At 56.1% G+C, this 16,016-nt stretch overlaps 1 protein-coding gene across 3 annotated transcripts in view; it reads right to left on the minus strand.

The window, feature by feature from the left end:
- IFFO2 (intermediate filament family orphan 2) overlaps positions 1-12,186 on the minus strand; it is a 47,351-nt gene extending 35,165 nt beyond the window's left edge. For 2 of the 3 annotated variants that reach the window (XM_075551289.1, XM_075551279.1), the window contains exon 1: positions 11,217-12,186. In XM_075551289.1, the coding sequence (XP_075407404.1) occupies positions 11,217-11,860 (644 nt within the window). In that variant the 5' untranslated portion in view covers positions 11,861-12,186. The remainder of the gene's footprint in view (positions 1-11,216) is intronic. The other variant, XM_075551271.1, reaches the window with a different exon arrangement.
- Positions 12,187-16,016: the final 3,830 nt, after the last annotated feature.

A 16,016-nucleotide genomic window follows, 5' to 3' on the forward strand; every position in this document is an offset into this window, starting at 1 on the left:
CCTGAAGCACAGGAGTCTGAGGAGGCCAGAGGGTTCTGGCCTAGGGGTTCCAAGTGCAGATGAGGAAGCTAAGTGGCAGCTCCCCGATGCATGATGATACACACACGTGCACATGGCTCACAAAGCCCCCAGGGCAGACAAAGAGCCACCTACCAGGGCCTGGCATCCACTGAAGAGTAGGAGACAGGCCCAGCTGGAGGCCTGCAGGTCCTCCCCACAGCTGCCCCATGTGGGAGGCAGGCAACAGCAGGCAGGACAGCCAGAGGGCTCTGAGGCCAAAGCAAGACAGAGGGAAGGAGGAGAGAGGAGCATGAGGGAGGGGGTTGGCAGAAGGGAGCCGGCAGGCCAGGCTCTAGTCTGCACCCCTGGCCAGCACTCTCACTGCCAGTTCTGGCACAGCCATTTGCTTCCCTTCCACTCTCACTGGGCCTTCAGGACAGGAGTCAGGGATGCTGCCTCTGGGAAGTCTTCCTTGACTGCCTGTAAGCTGGCTAAGACGGCTCCCAGAATCCCTGGGGGCACTCCAGAGTCTACCAGCCACAACGTCGGTAGTTTGAAACTACCAGGCACTCCGTGGGGAAAAGATGGGGCTTTCCACTCCTGTGAAGAGTTACAGTCTCGGAAACTCACAGAGGCAGTTCACCCTACCCTGCACTGTTGCTACGAGTTGACATCGACTTGATGGCAATGAGTTTAGTTGGGTATTTTCAGGGCCACTCTGGTCCTGTGGCCTAGCTTTGCTTCATGCCGCCTGCCACACCCCAAGCTATTCCAGTGGCCCCTCCTGAGGGCCTATCTGCCCATTATCCTGTTGGCCGGGAGCAAAGAAGTGTCCCCTGTGGGCCTCGAGAAGATGTCCTGGCCCCACCCAGAGGAAGCCTGTCTGCCAGGGAACTTCCCAAGGCCCGCTTAGACCAGTAGCTCTTCCCCTCCCCCAAGATAGCAAACAGATGGCAGCAAGCCAAGACCCATCTTAAATAACCCAAGTAATAAAAATGGCCAATTAAAGAGGGCGGAAGGCAATGTCTCCACTGCAGGGGCCTCTCTCTGGCATGCAGCGGGCAGCTGGGGGCTGTGTGAACCGGCGCATCCCAGAGTCAGAGCACGCCGACCAGGGCTCTGAGCAGTCAGTGGGGACACAGCTCCAGCTGGTGGAGGGGTTCCTGCAGGCCAGGGGCCAAACACCACCCAACCCTCAGCCCTACTCTTCTCCCAGGGACCCCCTAGCCTCCGTGAGTATCTCCCACTGTCACCACAACAGCTGCCAGCTCTGAGCACCTTCCTCTCACACGCCGCCACCTGTCATCCACAGATACAGCTCTTGCATCTAGCAGAGAGGCCAAGGGACTCTCCCAGGTGAGGGGAGGTAGCCACAGGTAGCCTCAGGTTGCAAGGTAAGTCAGAGAAGAAACAGAAGGGCAGGGAGGTCCTTCCTAATGCCCCAACGGTCTGACATCCAGTGTGCACAATTCTTCCACAGGCATCATCTCATGGAGTTCTCCAAACAGCCTCGTGGGGGATTGACTCCCCCATCTCACAGACGTGAACACTGAGACTTAGAGCAGGGGCGCTGCTTGCCAGGCGCATGGCCCTCCTGGATGCCGCACGGGATCGAGGTTGGCTCTGAAGCCTGATTTCTGGGATTCGAACCTTGGCTCTGCTTCTGAGGAGTGTTAGGTCTTGACCCAGTTTCCACAATGTCTCCGGGGCTATTTCGGCATCTCTAAAATGGGCCCGTGAGAGTACCCACCTCACAGGGCTATGACGTGGCTCCATGAATTAAATGATTGAACACCACTTTCAAAGGTGCCTGACACAGAGTCAAACGCAGGGCCGTTGAGTCCATGTCGAGTCACAGTGACCCGCGGGACGGAGGAGAAGTGCCCCAGGGGGGTCCCCAGGCTGTGACCTTTCCATAGGCAGACGGCCTCATCTTGCTCCTGTGAAGCAGTCGGTGGCTTCTCACCAGCACCCTCTGGTTGGTAGCCATTGCTCCACCAGGGCTCCTCGGCCAAGAGAAGAGGTATAATAACATTTGCTCAAAAATTGAACCACCTAACAAATATGTGCTGGGATCAAGCAGGCACATGTCACACGAGACTGTCATGTGACCTGACCCCATTGCATGTGGCCCAGACCTGGAGCCCCTGGGCAGAGAACAACCGAACCTTGGACTCAGTCTCCCACACCCAGCAGTGCCATCCTCCCCAACGATGATATGAAATGTCACAACGAGTTCTCTGTACCCGGCAAGGTTCACAGATCTGACTGAAGCCAAAAGTCAGGGAGCGCCCAGGCCCGGGAAGGGGTCAGCTTCCTTCCTTCCATCAGTATCCCGCCATCAGCTGGAGAGGTTGGCCCCCCCAGCCGTGAGGCCCCCTATGGATCACAGAATGGGTATGAACTTAGTGTGAGACTGCGTCCAAGTCCTGCCTCTGCCGTCTCCTGGCTATGTGACTCGGGGCAAACTCCTTCTCCCCGGAAGCCTCCATTTCCATCCTGCACTGACTGCCAGGTTTAAGTGAGACCACACAGAAAGTGGCTGCCAGTGTCCCGTTCCCCAGGCCTTCCCATGCCACTGCCACCTGCCGGCCTCGACATGCCACCCTCTGTTGCCAACCAGAAGTCCCCTTCCTCCAGAGTCTGGTCCTCGATAGGATCAGGTGCAACAAGCAGGAAGGCTGGATGGACTGCGGCCGTGAGGCTCTTCGGCCTGCTGCTGGGTCATTTGCTTCTCAAGAAATAATTACTATAAGGGAACAGCAGGAAGTCTATCCAGCGAAGCAACTGCCTCCTGCTCTGGCACCCACCTCGGCAGTATTGTGACAGGTGCTGGGAAGACCTGGCCCAGCCTGCCTCCTCGCCCTCACTTCTACTCTCTGGGCAGCCACTGCAAGACTGGAGGTAGCCCGGGATGAGGTCAGCCCCCGCCCCACCCCCAGATAGTCTCCTGGGAAGAGCACTGCACTTAGGGTCAGGAGACCCCGACTGGACTCACCGTGGGATCTGGGGCAGCTGTGTTCCCCTCTCTGAGCCACTCCTCTGTAAACGGGCATATTCTGTTCCCGGGTCATGGGACACCTGGAAAGACTACAGCTCCTTTACAAAAAGATGTCGTCACAGCCCACCTCTGTCCCGATTTAGATGCACAGCTACCCCGCCACAGGGCAAATAGACCTGTCCCGAAGCAGACTGCCACGTATTTCTCCCACGGAGCAGAAGGTGGGTTCGAACCACTGACACTGTGGTTAGCAGCTGAATGCTTAACTGCTGTGCCACCAGGGCTCTTTAACAAACATACAACCCATTGTCCCCAAGTTGATTCTGACTCCTAGTGACCCTATGGGGCAGAGAAGAACTGTCCCCAAGGGGTTCCCCACACTGTCACCTTGGCAGTCACCACAGAGCATGCACACTGCACAGAGCACATTGGCATGCTCCCCTTCCTACTGTCCCTACCCCAAATGGGCAAAGCAAAGCTCAGGTCACACAGCCAACAAGCGAGGGGCAGCACTTGGACCCCACAGACGTCCAGCTGCCCCCTACCACCACTCAGGGGGCTCTGCCAGGCCACAGCGCCTGTGGGAACCAAAGGCTTTTCTAGGTCTACTGCCGGGTGACAACTACCCTCTCTTGTATCAGGGACTAGAGAGGGAAACCACATCCTGCCCAGGAAGCAAGCCCCTGATGCCCACAGTAGGCAGGAGGGCACTCCCTTGGCGGGCAGGCAGAAACCCCACCACTGGCCCATCTAGCCCGGAAGCCGGAGACCCAGAACTCTGGCAGTGGCCACAGATGGTGCCAAGTCGGCCAGTGCCCACCCATCCCCCGCCTTGCCAGCTACCAGCCATAGTCTTGGCCTCTGCCCACCACATGAAACTGGCACCATTTACCCTCTCCCCCTTAGAGCTCCCACCCCTACTCTTGAAACTTCCCATGCACCTCTGACAGGTTACAGTTCACCAAGCACCCACCATGTGCGTTCACTTACGCTTCCCATAGCCCTGTACAGATGACAAGACTCAGAGAGGCTCAGAGACTAGCCCAGGCTCACTTAGCACTTCGCTCCTGTGCTAGACCCATACCTCGGAGGCCAAGACTGGGTGGCCTCAGCATCTGACCACCAGCAGTGTGTGTTCATTAAACTCAACCCTGGTGACACAGTGGTTATGGTCTGTGAGCCAAAAGGTCAGCTGTTCGAAACCACCAGCCACTCCATGGGGAAAAGATGAGACTTTCTACTCTTAAATAGTCACAGTCTCTGAAACTCAAAAGGGCAGTTCTACCCTGTCCTACAGAGTCACCAGGAGTCGGAATGGACTCAATGGCAGTGAGTGTTTTGAGTTTTGTCTTCTGACTCTAAAACCCAGTTCCTTGCTTGAGAAAGCTGCCAAGTTCTCTGATGGCGGACATTCCCTGGAATGTCTGTGAATCATAGCCCTCGTCCCCAAGGGGTCGCAGCTGCCATGTATGGACTCGGGTCCTGGCTGGGCTCTGCGTGTACGAGAGAAAGCGATTACGGACCCACGGAACCAGTCCACAGAGCTTCCAGCTGGCAAGGGAAGCAGCTGGTCCCGGCAATTATGACCTGGGTGTGGGGCGCCGTGATGGGGAGGGACTGGCTGCTCAGGAATGCTTGACCAAAGAAAGGCAGGGAAGAGCAACAGATCCCTTCTTCGGAGCCAGGGATTGACAGGACTGCATTGTGCATTCTTCCCTGCCCAAGGCCTGCAGCCACCCATGACGTAGGAAACAAGTGAGACATCCGCTCGGGGTCAGCGCCCCGATGCCATCAAAAGCCAGCATTTCAAATGCAATGTCCACAACTTCCGCATCACCAAAAGATGACATGGTTTAAATCAACTCCCAGGAAGTCAAGGCAGCTCCCTGCAGCAAGGGGTAGGTCCCAAGTAGTCTTCGGGTCCCTCAAGGGGTTGACCTAGGTGAGGACACGAGCCAGGGAGCTAAAGAGCCCGGAAATGAGTTTGTGTATGGATGTGTGCATGTCAGCAATGTGTATGCATGTGAGAGAGTGTGCATTTGTGGGCTGCATGGAAGTGTGTGTGTGTGAGAATGTGGATGAGAGTGCACGAGTGTGCATGTGTGTGCGTGAGCGTGTGTGTATGTGTGAGAGAACGAGAGCGCTGGGAGCCCAGAGGCTGCGCATCCGGCCGCGCATTCCTCGGAAGGAATCTTCAGTGTCAGCTGTCTCCTGCTTCTTTTTCTTTTCTGGGCCCTCGCTGCCCTCCCTCTAGCTTAAGTTTCTAAAAACCCCTCCCAAATGCGTTCCCAAAGAGCATGCCAGTTCTTTCATGCAGCTCTCCAGAGCGCTGAGGCGCTGGGGGAGGGGGTCTGAGGCGCTGTTCTGGGGGTGGGGGGTGAGGGGAGAGAGTTCCGGAGGCACAAATCAACGGGAAGAGTAGGAAGAACGCCCTTCTCAGATGCTGAACAAAGAAGCAGCCCTCCCCCCCCCTCCCCAGCCCCCAACACCATGGCTGGCGCCTTCCATGGGACAGAGAGCAGAGACGTGTCCTGAAATGGATGTGTTGGGCAGCTCAGGGCTGTGTCCAGAACTGTCTATAAATTAATGGAAGTGACGTGGCAGGAGGGCGGGGGACATCACAGGAGCCTACCAAGCCCCCGGCCCCTTAATATATGAGCTCATTGATTGCTTCCCAAGCCCTCAGAGAATGGCCCTTCTTTGACAGAGCAGGAAGGAGGAGGTGGGGCAGCTCCGAGAGGCCAAGTCAATTGCCCAGAGTCACACAGCACGGCTGGAAAGCCAAGCCCTTCCCCCCCCCCCCCCCAGACTGTCTCCCGCGCATCGGAAGTAAAGAAAGAAGCCCTTTCCATGGCAGCTCCAGAAATAACGCCCGGGTCAACGGAAGTAGCAGGGCACCAAGCCCTCTGACCAGCTTTTCTGGGGCATCCAGGGGCCAGCACCCACCTGCTCGAGGGCCTCTCTGGGGTGTGGCAGGAAAAGGCAAGGACACTGCAGCTGACCCACCCACCGTCTCTTTCGGAAGACCTCCATTGCAGCTGACACAGCCCAGCCCCTGCCGCCTCACCATCAGAAATAGTGGTGGAGATGCCTTTGTCAGAGATGCTTAAAGGCTGGCACCGGAAAAGGTGGAGAAGACTTGAGAAGCCCTGGCCGCAGGCAGGCAGACAGTGTGGGCATCACCTCAGGGCAGCTGGGAATAGCAGACGCGAGGCCTGGGGTGGGGTCGGCTCAAGCTCTCAGGGTCAGTCCCCTTCTGGGCCTCAGTTTCTCCATCGTAAAAATGAAGGAGTCAGCAGACTCCATGACTTCTGTTTTGTTTTGTTCTCTTTAGCAGTAGGACCCTGTTTTCAAGTGGATTCTCCCTCAGACTATCCAGCTGGGAATCGGACAGAAAGGGGATTGCAGAAATAGGACCATGGGCTGTGGAGGAACCACCAGCAAAGGATCACGGGGGAGCCTTCCTACCTGCCCCAAGCACAGCACACCAACCCCTCCAGGCACCAGGCGAAACCAACCAAGGCCTCACGGCTGACTGAGGCCAGAGTGCAGATAGCTGGTGGCCAGCAGCCTCCAGGGAGGGAAGGGAGAAAGCCCGCAGCTCTGAATCAGGCCAGAGCTTGTGGGAGCAGCAGGGGGCCAGGGGTGTTTTACACACACACACACACACACACACACATACACCCCAAAAAAATGTCACCCCACCACAAAGCAGCCTTCTCTGCCAGCTCTGGGGCAACTTCCCCTCCTCAACCACCAGACTAGAGGGAGCTTTCGCTGGAGGATCTCAAGGCTTCCCTGCTGCCTTCCAGAGCCAAGGAAGAGAGTGGAAACTGGTTCTGTTCTACCTGGGGGGTGGGCTAGGCAGCACTGCCCATGCCTCGCGCCTGGACCCTGGTCACCGGAGGCCAGGAGGAGCAGTGGGGAGGCCAGAACAAGAAGGCTATAGTGAACACTGCTGCCCCAGGAGCAGGGAGCTCAGCCCCGGATCAGGCCCTGTGGAATCCCAGGCCAGCAGTGTGGCAGGGGCTGTGAGGGCACTCAGGGCCACCTAAGGGAAGCCCTCTTGTAAAGGTGGAAGACCGAAGAGCCACAGAGGGCACCCACTGGCCTAATGACAGTGACAGCGCCAGACCTGGGGCCTAGGTCTCTTGGATGCCCATTTCAAGAACTCTTTGCTTGAGTGGTGCCAGACGACACTCAGCAGGGACATCCCAGGGAAAAGCCCCCCGCCCCCACCTGCCACTCAGAACAGGATATTTTGGTGGCATTGGGTGGTGACAGGGCAGAGATGTTTGTTTTGGTTTCTAAATCAATGCTTGACAATCCTCGACTGTGTTACAGTTTCAGTGGCCACACTGCCCACGTGACAATGGGCTCCGGGCTCAGCTGGTTGGACTTAGGGAAAGCCATAGCAATGGTGGAGGCCCAGGGCCAGGCACCCCAGTGAGGGACTTGGGGCGGTCCGGTCCTTCCCAAATGTGATTCACGGGAGCACATGGGGTGATGACTTTATAAACTTAAAGTACACTAAGTAGGTGAACAGATAACCGAAAATGGGACTATCTACACAATGGACTACTATTCAACACTCACTAAGAAAAGCAGCATAGTGTACTGATTGATAGACAATTCACAGCTTCGGACCCGACGGGGCAGTTCTCCTGTGCCGTAGAAAGTGGAGAGGAGCCGGAATCAACAACACTGGGTCTTGTTCTTTCTTAACTGATGCATACACTCTACAACTCGGACGAACCTCGAAACCCTTAGGGTCGTGTAATACACCAGACACAAAAGACTGCATAGTGTATGACTCCATTCGTGTGGCATGTTCAGAACAAGGAGATCAGTGGAGCCAAGTTCACGGTTACCGAGGCCCGGGGTGGGAACAAAGAGTGAAGAACGGCAAACAGGCAGGAGAGATGTCGGCAAACAGGCAGGAGAGATGTTGGAAGGGCGATGGGTGGTGGCAATGGCTGCACAACTCAGGGAATTCGTGAAAACCGCTGAGTGGTTTGTTTAAAACAAGCCTTTTTAATGATGTGCAATCCTACTTCACCAAGCCCACTGGACTGAGAACGGACCTCACAACAGTACAGGAAGGAGCCCTGGTGGCACAGAGTTTGGCTGCTGCCTGAAAGGTTGGAGGTTCAAGTCCACCAGCCACTCTACAGGAGAACGTGGTGGCCGTGCACTTCTGTAAAGATTGCGGCCTTGGGAACCCCACAGGGCAGTCCTACTCTGTCCTACAGGTTCTCTGGGAGGCGGAATCCACTCAGTGACAGTGGATTTTGTCTTTGTTTTCAGTAGCACGGGTGGTAGTTCATGGTTATGGCAAAAAAAAAAAAAAAATCAAGGGAGTAGAACTCAGAACCCTCCAGCCTGATGAACTACACTTCCCAGGTTCCCCTTTGAGAAAAGGGCATGATCACGGGTTCCTCCAGGTGGATCTGTGAAGACCCTGGTCCTTTCCCTCCCGTGCACAGGGCCCTTCCATTGGTTCCTGCTTGCGGTGCTGGGCAAGGAATCTGGAAGGATCTGAACACTCGGGTGGCCAGCCCGCCTGGCAAGCACCTGAGTTCTCATCCCAGGGCTTGTGATTTCTCCTGTGAATGGGAGGTGGGGGTGGGAACTCAAGTGAACATACTGCCCAAACTGGGCTCACCGAGCCCCATGGTCCTCTAAGTGTGTAAGTGGTACAGTATACTCCCTGTATCACCGCCGCCCACAACAGTTCTAATGAGAAACTAGCAAGTAGAAGTCCTAACCTATGACAATTACCTCTTCTAAATTCAATCAGTGAGCTTGATGAAGCTACTTTGATCCACTGACATGGAGAAACAGGATTACATCTCCTGCTATTTCTCTCCAGTTTCACACAGAGAAATAGCTACAAATGAGACTCATGTTTAAACGACTTGCTTTGCAATCTCTCCAAAGAGAGGAGAGCAGAGGCTTCACTCCTCCAGGCAGCTATCAGCAAGGGGTGGTGTTGTTGGTGGGCTTCAGTGAGTTAGTGTTCAAACAAAAGCCCCAAATCACTGCCGTGGCCTCAATTCCAACTCATAGCAACCCTATAGGACAGGGTAGACCTGCCCCTGAGGGTTTCTGAGACTAACTCTTTATGGGAGTAGAACCCCTCATTGGTCTCCCACGGAGTGGCTCGTAGTTTTGAACTGCTGATCATTCAGTTAGCATCCCCGCTGCCAGAGCTCCAGGGAGCTAACATTAGGAACTTAAATGTTAACAAGCACACTTTTATGAGTGTATTCAGATTACATTATACATATATATATTTTCAAGTAATAATTTTATTAATTATTTAGGACTCCCCCCACTCCCCCCCAACAGTATCCCAGAGGAAGCCTGAGAGTACAAGGAACGACAAAGCTGTAGGCCACCCACCTCACCTGACAGGTAGGGAAACAGGCCCAGGGAAGTGGCTACATTTACTTTGAAAACTATCCAACCTGAGTCCTGAATGGACTCCAGAAAAGATGTCTCTGCAATTCACAAAGACCTGGAGAAAGGTATGTATCCACGTCCCAGCAGGGTGGGAAGAGTGACGCCCACCTCCACCTGTCTCAGCAGCACCAGCTCATTCCAGGCCCGTGCCAGAAGCTGACATCACACCCCACACCCTGGGTGCAACTTCAATGAGCATTGCTCAATGCCAACCCATCTCCTTCTAAGACAGGGCATGACTTTTCCATCTCCTAGGTAGCCAGGTCCCCAAAGCACACCCTCAATAAAACCAAACACAACACAAAACCTGGGGCATGACGACACCACAAACAGGAGGGCCCAGCCCAATCCTGCTGAGTTTCACCATCAAAGATCAAGTGCCTGCTTCCCTATCCAGTCCCAACAAGGCTACCCACGAAGGGTAGAAATATCACTTCCCCTTGGTGGGCCACCAGAACATCCCAAAGTCTTCAAGACACAGCATCTCCAGGAGAGGAGCTCAACTCCCAATAGGGCCCAAGATTGATCGATCGCAGAAAACCAAAGACCCCAGCCTCAGGGCATTTCTGCTCCCTGCCACTTGCCAGCAAACCTGTCATCTAATACCATCATCTTTGTACTGTATACCTTCCAAAGAGCATCCCCATCAACCATCCAACTCTGCCCTCACCCAGCTCGGGGGTGGGTGTTATTTCTACTTCTCTGGTGGGGTAACAGGCTTCGAAGCGGTTCAACAATCTCACTGACAGATGATGGTGCTGGCACTTGAACCCTGCCCAGCAGGAAGGAAAAGACCAATGCACAGTCCCCCGACAGATCTCCATCCCCTTTAACAACCTACTGCTCACTCGAGCATCGGGGCTCAGGGGTGGAAAGAAAAGTCTCTCTCAGACCAGCACTCAACCCTGGAATCCGATCCCGATCCCAGGGACCCTGATCTGTGTAATGAATGCCAACCCATCAAGGGCACAGGGCCCTTCCCCCACATGGGCCTGAGCTGTTGTAGACAGGCCCCCTCCTCTTAGTAGAAAGCTGAGCAGGCAGTCCTGACAGCCAGGCTGCAGGCAGCAAAGCCTATCCACTTCCCTGCTGGGGAATCTGGACTGGGGCAAGAATGGGACGGCCTGGCCGATCCGAAATGGTGGTCTAAGTCCATTCAATGCTTCCTGCTTCAGCCAAAGGTTATCTCCTCCTGGAGTCTTTAGGCTGAGTTTCTTGGAGCTCAATAAACGTGAGATGGGGGCGACGAACGTTTTTTTAAAAACTACCTAGGCTGGGAGAAAGAACAGCCAGGATGGGTTACCACGACGAGTCAAATTCTGCTTTCACCACTCACAAGGGAAGCTACTTTTAGGCAAGCCGCTTCACATCTCAATGCATCTGTCACCTCATCTGCAAAACGGAGCGATGGCCTTCCGGTCCGCATTGTCCTGAAGATTAAATGCGATCACACACTCGTACCACACCGAGGGTTATGTTGTCACCTGGAAACCAATGTGCTTGGACCACGGACGGTGCCGAGGCGTCCCCCACAGTAGTCAGCACTCACCCCACCCCACCCCCACCCCGTTCTTGGATCTCCCCCTCCCCCCGTTCTTGGATCTTGATAACTAAGTCTTCCAAGCGTGCTGCACTCAGCTAGCAGCTTCCAGGACACCTGCTGGGGCCAGCAGGCAGCTCGTCGTCGCAGCCAGGGCCAGCAAGCTCCCTCCCTGGGTGCGAAGGGAGAAAGGAGGAGACCCCCACTCACCTCCGCTTGTATTCATCCCGCTCGCGCTTCACCTTGGCCAGCACGTTGTAGAGCGCGCGGATCTCGGGGGTAATAGTGTCAATCTGCACGCCCACGCCATCGGGGTGCACCCAAGACACGCCGGGCCCCTGCACGGTCTCCACGCCGCCGCCGCCCGTCCGGCGCACCTGAGTGTAGCTCCAGATGGTCCCGGGCAGGCGGCCGTAGTGCTGCGGGTGCGAGCCACCGCCGGGAGGCAGGCCGCCCAGGGCCACGGTGTTGGCGTTGACGCCGGCTGCTGCGCCGCTGCCCGGCCCGCCACCCGCCGCCGCCGGCCGCAGCAGCTCCGGCCCCGTCTGCACGGCCTGCTCACGGGAGAAGGTCTTGTAGCGCAGCCGCCGATCGCGCTCGCTCTGCTGCTGCTCCAGCTGCTTCTCCAGCAGCCGGTTGCGCCGCTCCAGCTCGTGCACTTTGGCCAGAAAGCAGCGGAAGCGCACGTTGAGCCCCTTCAGGAGGTGGATGTTGGAACCCAGGTCGTCCCGCAGCGCCGCCGTGACTGGTGACGGCCCCGGCCCGGCCCCTCCGCCACCCCCACCGGGGCCGCCACCACCCGGCGGGCAGCCGAAGGCCAAGGCCATCTCCCCGAAGAGCAGCGAGTTCATCATGCGCCGGCTGCGCGGCTCAGGGCCTCGGGCCCGCGGGTCCAGGTGCGGCTCCAGCTCCGGGCAGGGCTCCCGGCGCGGCCGGGCCAGGGCGGGCGCGGGCTCCAGCGCGCCGGCCGGGCGGTGCCAGATGCGCGCCAGATGCGGTTTCCGCAGCGATGGCGCGCCGGTTGCCCCGGATGTGGGCGCTGAGGCGAGGGCCGAAGCTGAGACTCACTTGGCCGCTGACCGGGCCGCAGGGGAGGCCGGGGCGGTTTCGCGAGGCTAGCGAGAGTAGCGGGTCCGACCGCCGGCGCTGTCAGGGACGCTGTGGAGACGCCGCGGCAGCCGCACGCAGAGGACTCCAAGCCGGCACTGCCCCCCTCTGCGGCGGGCCCCGCCCACTGCAGACCAAAGCCCCGCCCCCACCAATACCCCCGCCCTCCTGCCATCCCTCTGCGGGCCCGAGGCCCCGCCCCCACGGACCGCAGCGTCTGGCCACGCCTACAACGCACGTGGCTCCGCCCACCCTCTGAACTCCACCGCTTTCTGGGCACCTCAGACCCGCAGCTTGCAAGTGTTGGCTCCGCCCACCGCCCCGGCTGAACCACGCCCTCTCCTGTTCGCGATCCAGTCGCGCGGCGAAGCTCAGATTCTCTGCCCAGGGACACGGACCGCAGAGCTGCGCCAGGGACCCGGTTAGCTTGAAACGTTGCAGAGCCAGCCCGGCCTCTTAAAGGGGCCGGCAGTCTGGGCTGTGGTTTGTTTCCCCCCTTTAGGACGCCCCCTCCCCCACGTCGGCGCCACTGCTCTCTTCTCCCCTCACCTCCCCGGGACACCTCGGCCTAGAAGGTCTTGGGGGCTGAGGGACCGCAGCATCCGAAGGTGCATCTGCACCCACCCCCCGCTCAGCCTGGGACGGTTTGGATCGATCTTCCCGGGATAGGGCAGCGCTGCCGCCCAGCACGTTCCCCACGCAGCGGACCCGGGGCTGGGCTCCTTGGCCGCTGCACTACCTCGGTTCCCCGTGGTTCAGACCTCGGCTTAGGCGCTATGGAGCCCGCCGGTCCCCGGGCCCACGGAGGCGCCGGGCCGCGTGGTGGTGGTTGGGGGTGGGGAATGCGGGAACTGCGCAAAGACCCTCCCCCAATGCGATGCTCAGCTCGGCCTCTGCGCCTCTGAGCTGCTGCCACCCACCGGCCCTGACTTCTGTCACTGCGCACTTGGATGTAGGTGACTCAGAGCTAGTGGGCCCTTTCCCATATTCATTCATTCGTTCAAATCTGTTTTCAGGCTCACCACCCTAAAGATCAAGGGCTCCTCATATGCAAATGTACGAACATCATTTTTTTAAATTTCATAATGGCGTCCATTATGGAGCTCTTAGTATATCAGGCACCATACTGAGGTGGTATCCCCATTTTACAGAGGTTACGCGGTCCTGAAAGCAGAATGCAATCCCGAGGCTCAGACTCCAACTCAGCCTTCCTACACTGCCTGCGCCTAGTGCATTACCTCATTGGGTCCTGCCCACAAACCTCCCAGGGGAGGTGGCCCTCACCTTGGATCACCTGTGCCTTGCCTGGCATGCTCCAGGCTCTTCCAGGCGCATTTTTTGAACTGCCACTTAATTTTTGTCTTGCTATTAACTGCTGTGTTTGTTTTTGTGTCTGGGTGTGAGCTTCGGGGCAGGTACCCTGTGTTATGTGTAGGGACCATGCCTTGGTGTTCTCTGCCACAAAGGAGGCAGAAAGGTCTGCCCGGGGACCTTGAGACTATGATGTTAGCCCACTGTGATTCTAATCCAGTCACAAGAGCAAACCCCAAGTTCCCTCCCCTCCACCCCAGCTCTGCGCTCCCTGCCAGAATGGACTTGTTCAGAGCTTGCCTGACTGACAGGGAAACCTTCTGCTTAAACTGACCCTGCCTGGTCACTGCTGCTGACTGCATGTCCACCCATCTCTGAGTGTTTAACCGAAAGAATTAAAACCCCCTTTCCTTAAAGCAGAGGTTCAGAAAATTCCGAGTGACCCTTGACTTTAGGGATGGGCAAAACACAGATGCTGGTTTTCACTAACCTCTAAGTGGTGCTTAGCTCTTCCTTAGAGGATGAACCTGGGCGCCGAGGAGAACGTGCGCCCGTCACTAAGGCAAAATCACAGCTATCCGCATATCACACCGCGGTTACTGCCAATATCTCAAAATATCATTCCAGCTCCCCCAACCTGGAATGGAGTTGTGTATTTTGTGCCTTCTTAAAGAAGCGCGTATGTTTACATATGTTTAGCTGAGTAAAGTTTTAGAAATATTTTCATGATTATGTTTAGTAAAGCTGGTGGCATTGTAATCCTAGTACATTTTCCATTGTTCTGAGAAGGAACCCACAGGTTTCACTTACATGACCTGAGGAACAGAGAGAACAGGTAAAAAGCCACACCTGGGAGTGACCTCCTTCCGGGAAGGACCACTCTGCCAACAGAGATGGCCTGCAGTTGGGGTGAAGCCCTGTGCTGAGGCCCAGCTCTGTCCGGTGGCTAAAGGAATTCAGGCAGTCCGTGAGCGTTTATTGGGTTCCTGCTCTGGACCAGAACCTGCCCCAATTCCTGGGGAAACAACTGTGAACAAGGGACAGTCAGGAGCTTCAGGAGGACAGAGAAAGCTGGTGGGGAGACAGGGCAGCCAAGGGGGCCATCTGAAATGTCCACTAAAGAACTGTGATGGCCCCTTGGGAGGCAGTGCAGGGGAAGGGAGCCTGGTCCAGGCCTGGGGAGGTTGCTCTGAGGAAATGGCTGAGCCTGGAAGATGGGAGGAAATGGAGGAGATGGTACCTTAGAAGGGGTTTTCAACTGAGTGGTAGGAACATGATGTCATACAGCCAAGACGGTGCCTATGAATAGTTCTACAGCTTGCTTTTCGTGGGTTAGATGAGACAGGAGGCTGAGCAGGTGGTCTCTAATGTCCTTCCATCTAGGTGACCATCAGTCCCAATACGACCAGGACAGAGCGGTCTCTCAGGATGTCAGAATTGCATTACTAAGCAAATCAGAACAAGATGGTCACCTACTGCCGGCACAAGTACAACTGGAGACATCAGAGAGCAGAAGCCATGGTCACCAGTGTAATGCCCAGTCCTATAGCCAGATGGGGATTCAGTATCCCACTCTCTCAGCCCTGGACATCTTCACACTGACTCCTCTACCCCAGATCCAAAGGAGAAATTAAAGATTGGGTCTCACAGGGTGGGAGACCTTTCCAACAGACAAAGGACCCTTCCCAGATCAGGCAGGGGAGTTCTTGGCAAGGCACTGCTCCAACACCCTCTGCCCCCCTGCTCCTCCTTAGAGGGAAGAGTGGGAAGAGGCGGGCTTTTGAGGCAGAATTGGCTTGTAACCTGGCAAGCCAATTCATCTCTCGGAAGTCCATTTCCTCTTCAGGAGAATGACCATCATTTCACCCACAGAGTTCCTATACCCTGACATCTTTCTCGCGGCTTGGTTAGCCAAGCAGCCAGGAGAATGAACAAATGACTTCGATTCTCCATACCTTACTCCCAGCCATTATGCCTCGTAACTACCCTTCAGCCTGCAGGTCCCAGGCCCATGCACAAAACCTTCCCTGCCTTCTCAAAAACCCAACCCAAACACTGCCATTGAGGCAATGCCAACCCATAGTGTTCCTATGGGACAGAGTAGAATTGCCTCCTGTGAGTTTCCAAGACTGTAAATGTTTTATTTTTATTTAATTTTTATCATTTTATTGAGGGCTCATACAACTCTTATCACAATCCATACATTCATCCATTGTAAATCTTTTTGGGAGTAGAAAACCTCATCTTTCTTCTTCGGCGCTGCTGGTGGTCTCAAACTGCCGACCTTGCTGTTAGCAGCTCAATACATAATCACTATACCACCAAGGTTGCTCCTTCCCAACTACCGCCTAGTCTAGGCTGGGGGCACTTCATCTAGGTGGCCTCAGCACCATGGCCACCGGAGATAGCCCCAGGGACACCCTCTGGTGGTGACTGCCTTTTCACCACCACCACCACCCCGGCCTTCCCTTACTTGATCTCCATCAGAGTCCAGATCTTGAACCAGATGTTGGCACATAATAGATGCTCAACAAAGATGAGCTGAGACAAATGGAATGAGCCATGCTCATTCAGAACAGAAATGTGCGTAAA

This window comes from Tenrec ecaudatus, chromosome 1 (genome assembly GCF_050624435.1).
Source record: "Tenrec ecaudatus isolate mTenEca1 chromosome 1, mTenEca1.hap1, whole genome shotgun sequence".
In the NCBI taxonomy this organism is placed as follows: Eukaryota; Metazoa; Chordata; class Mammalia; order Afrosoricida; family Tenrecidae; genus Tenrec; species Tenrec ecaudatus.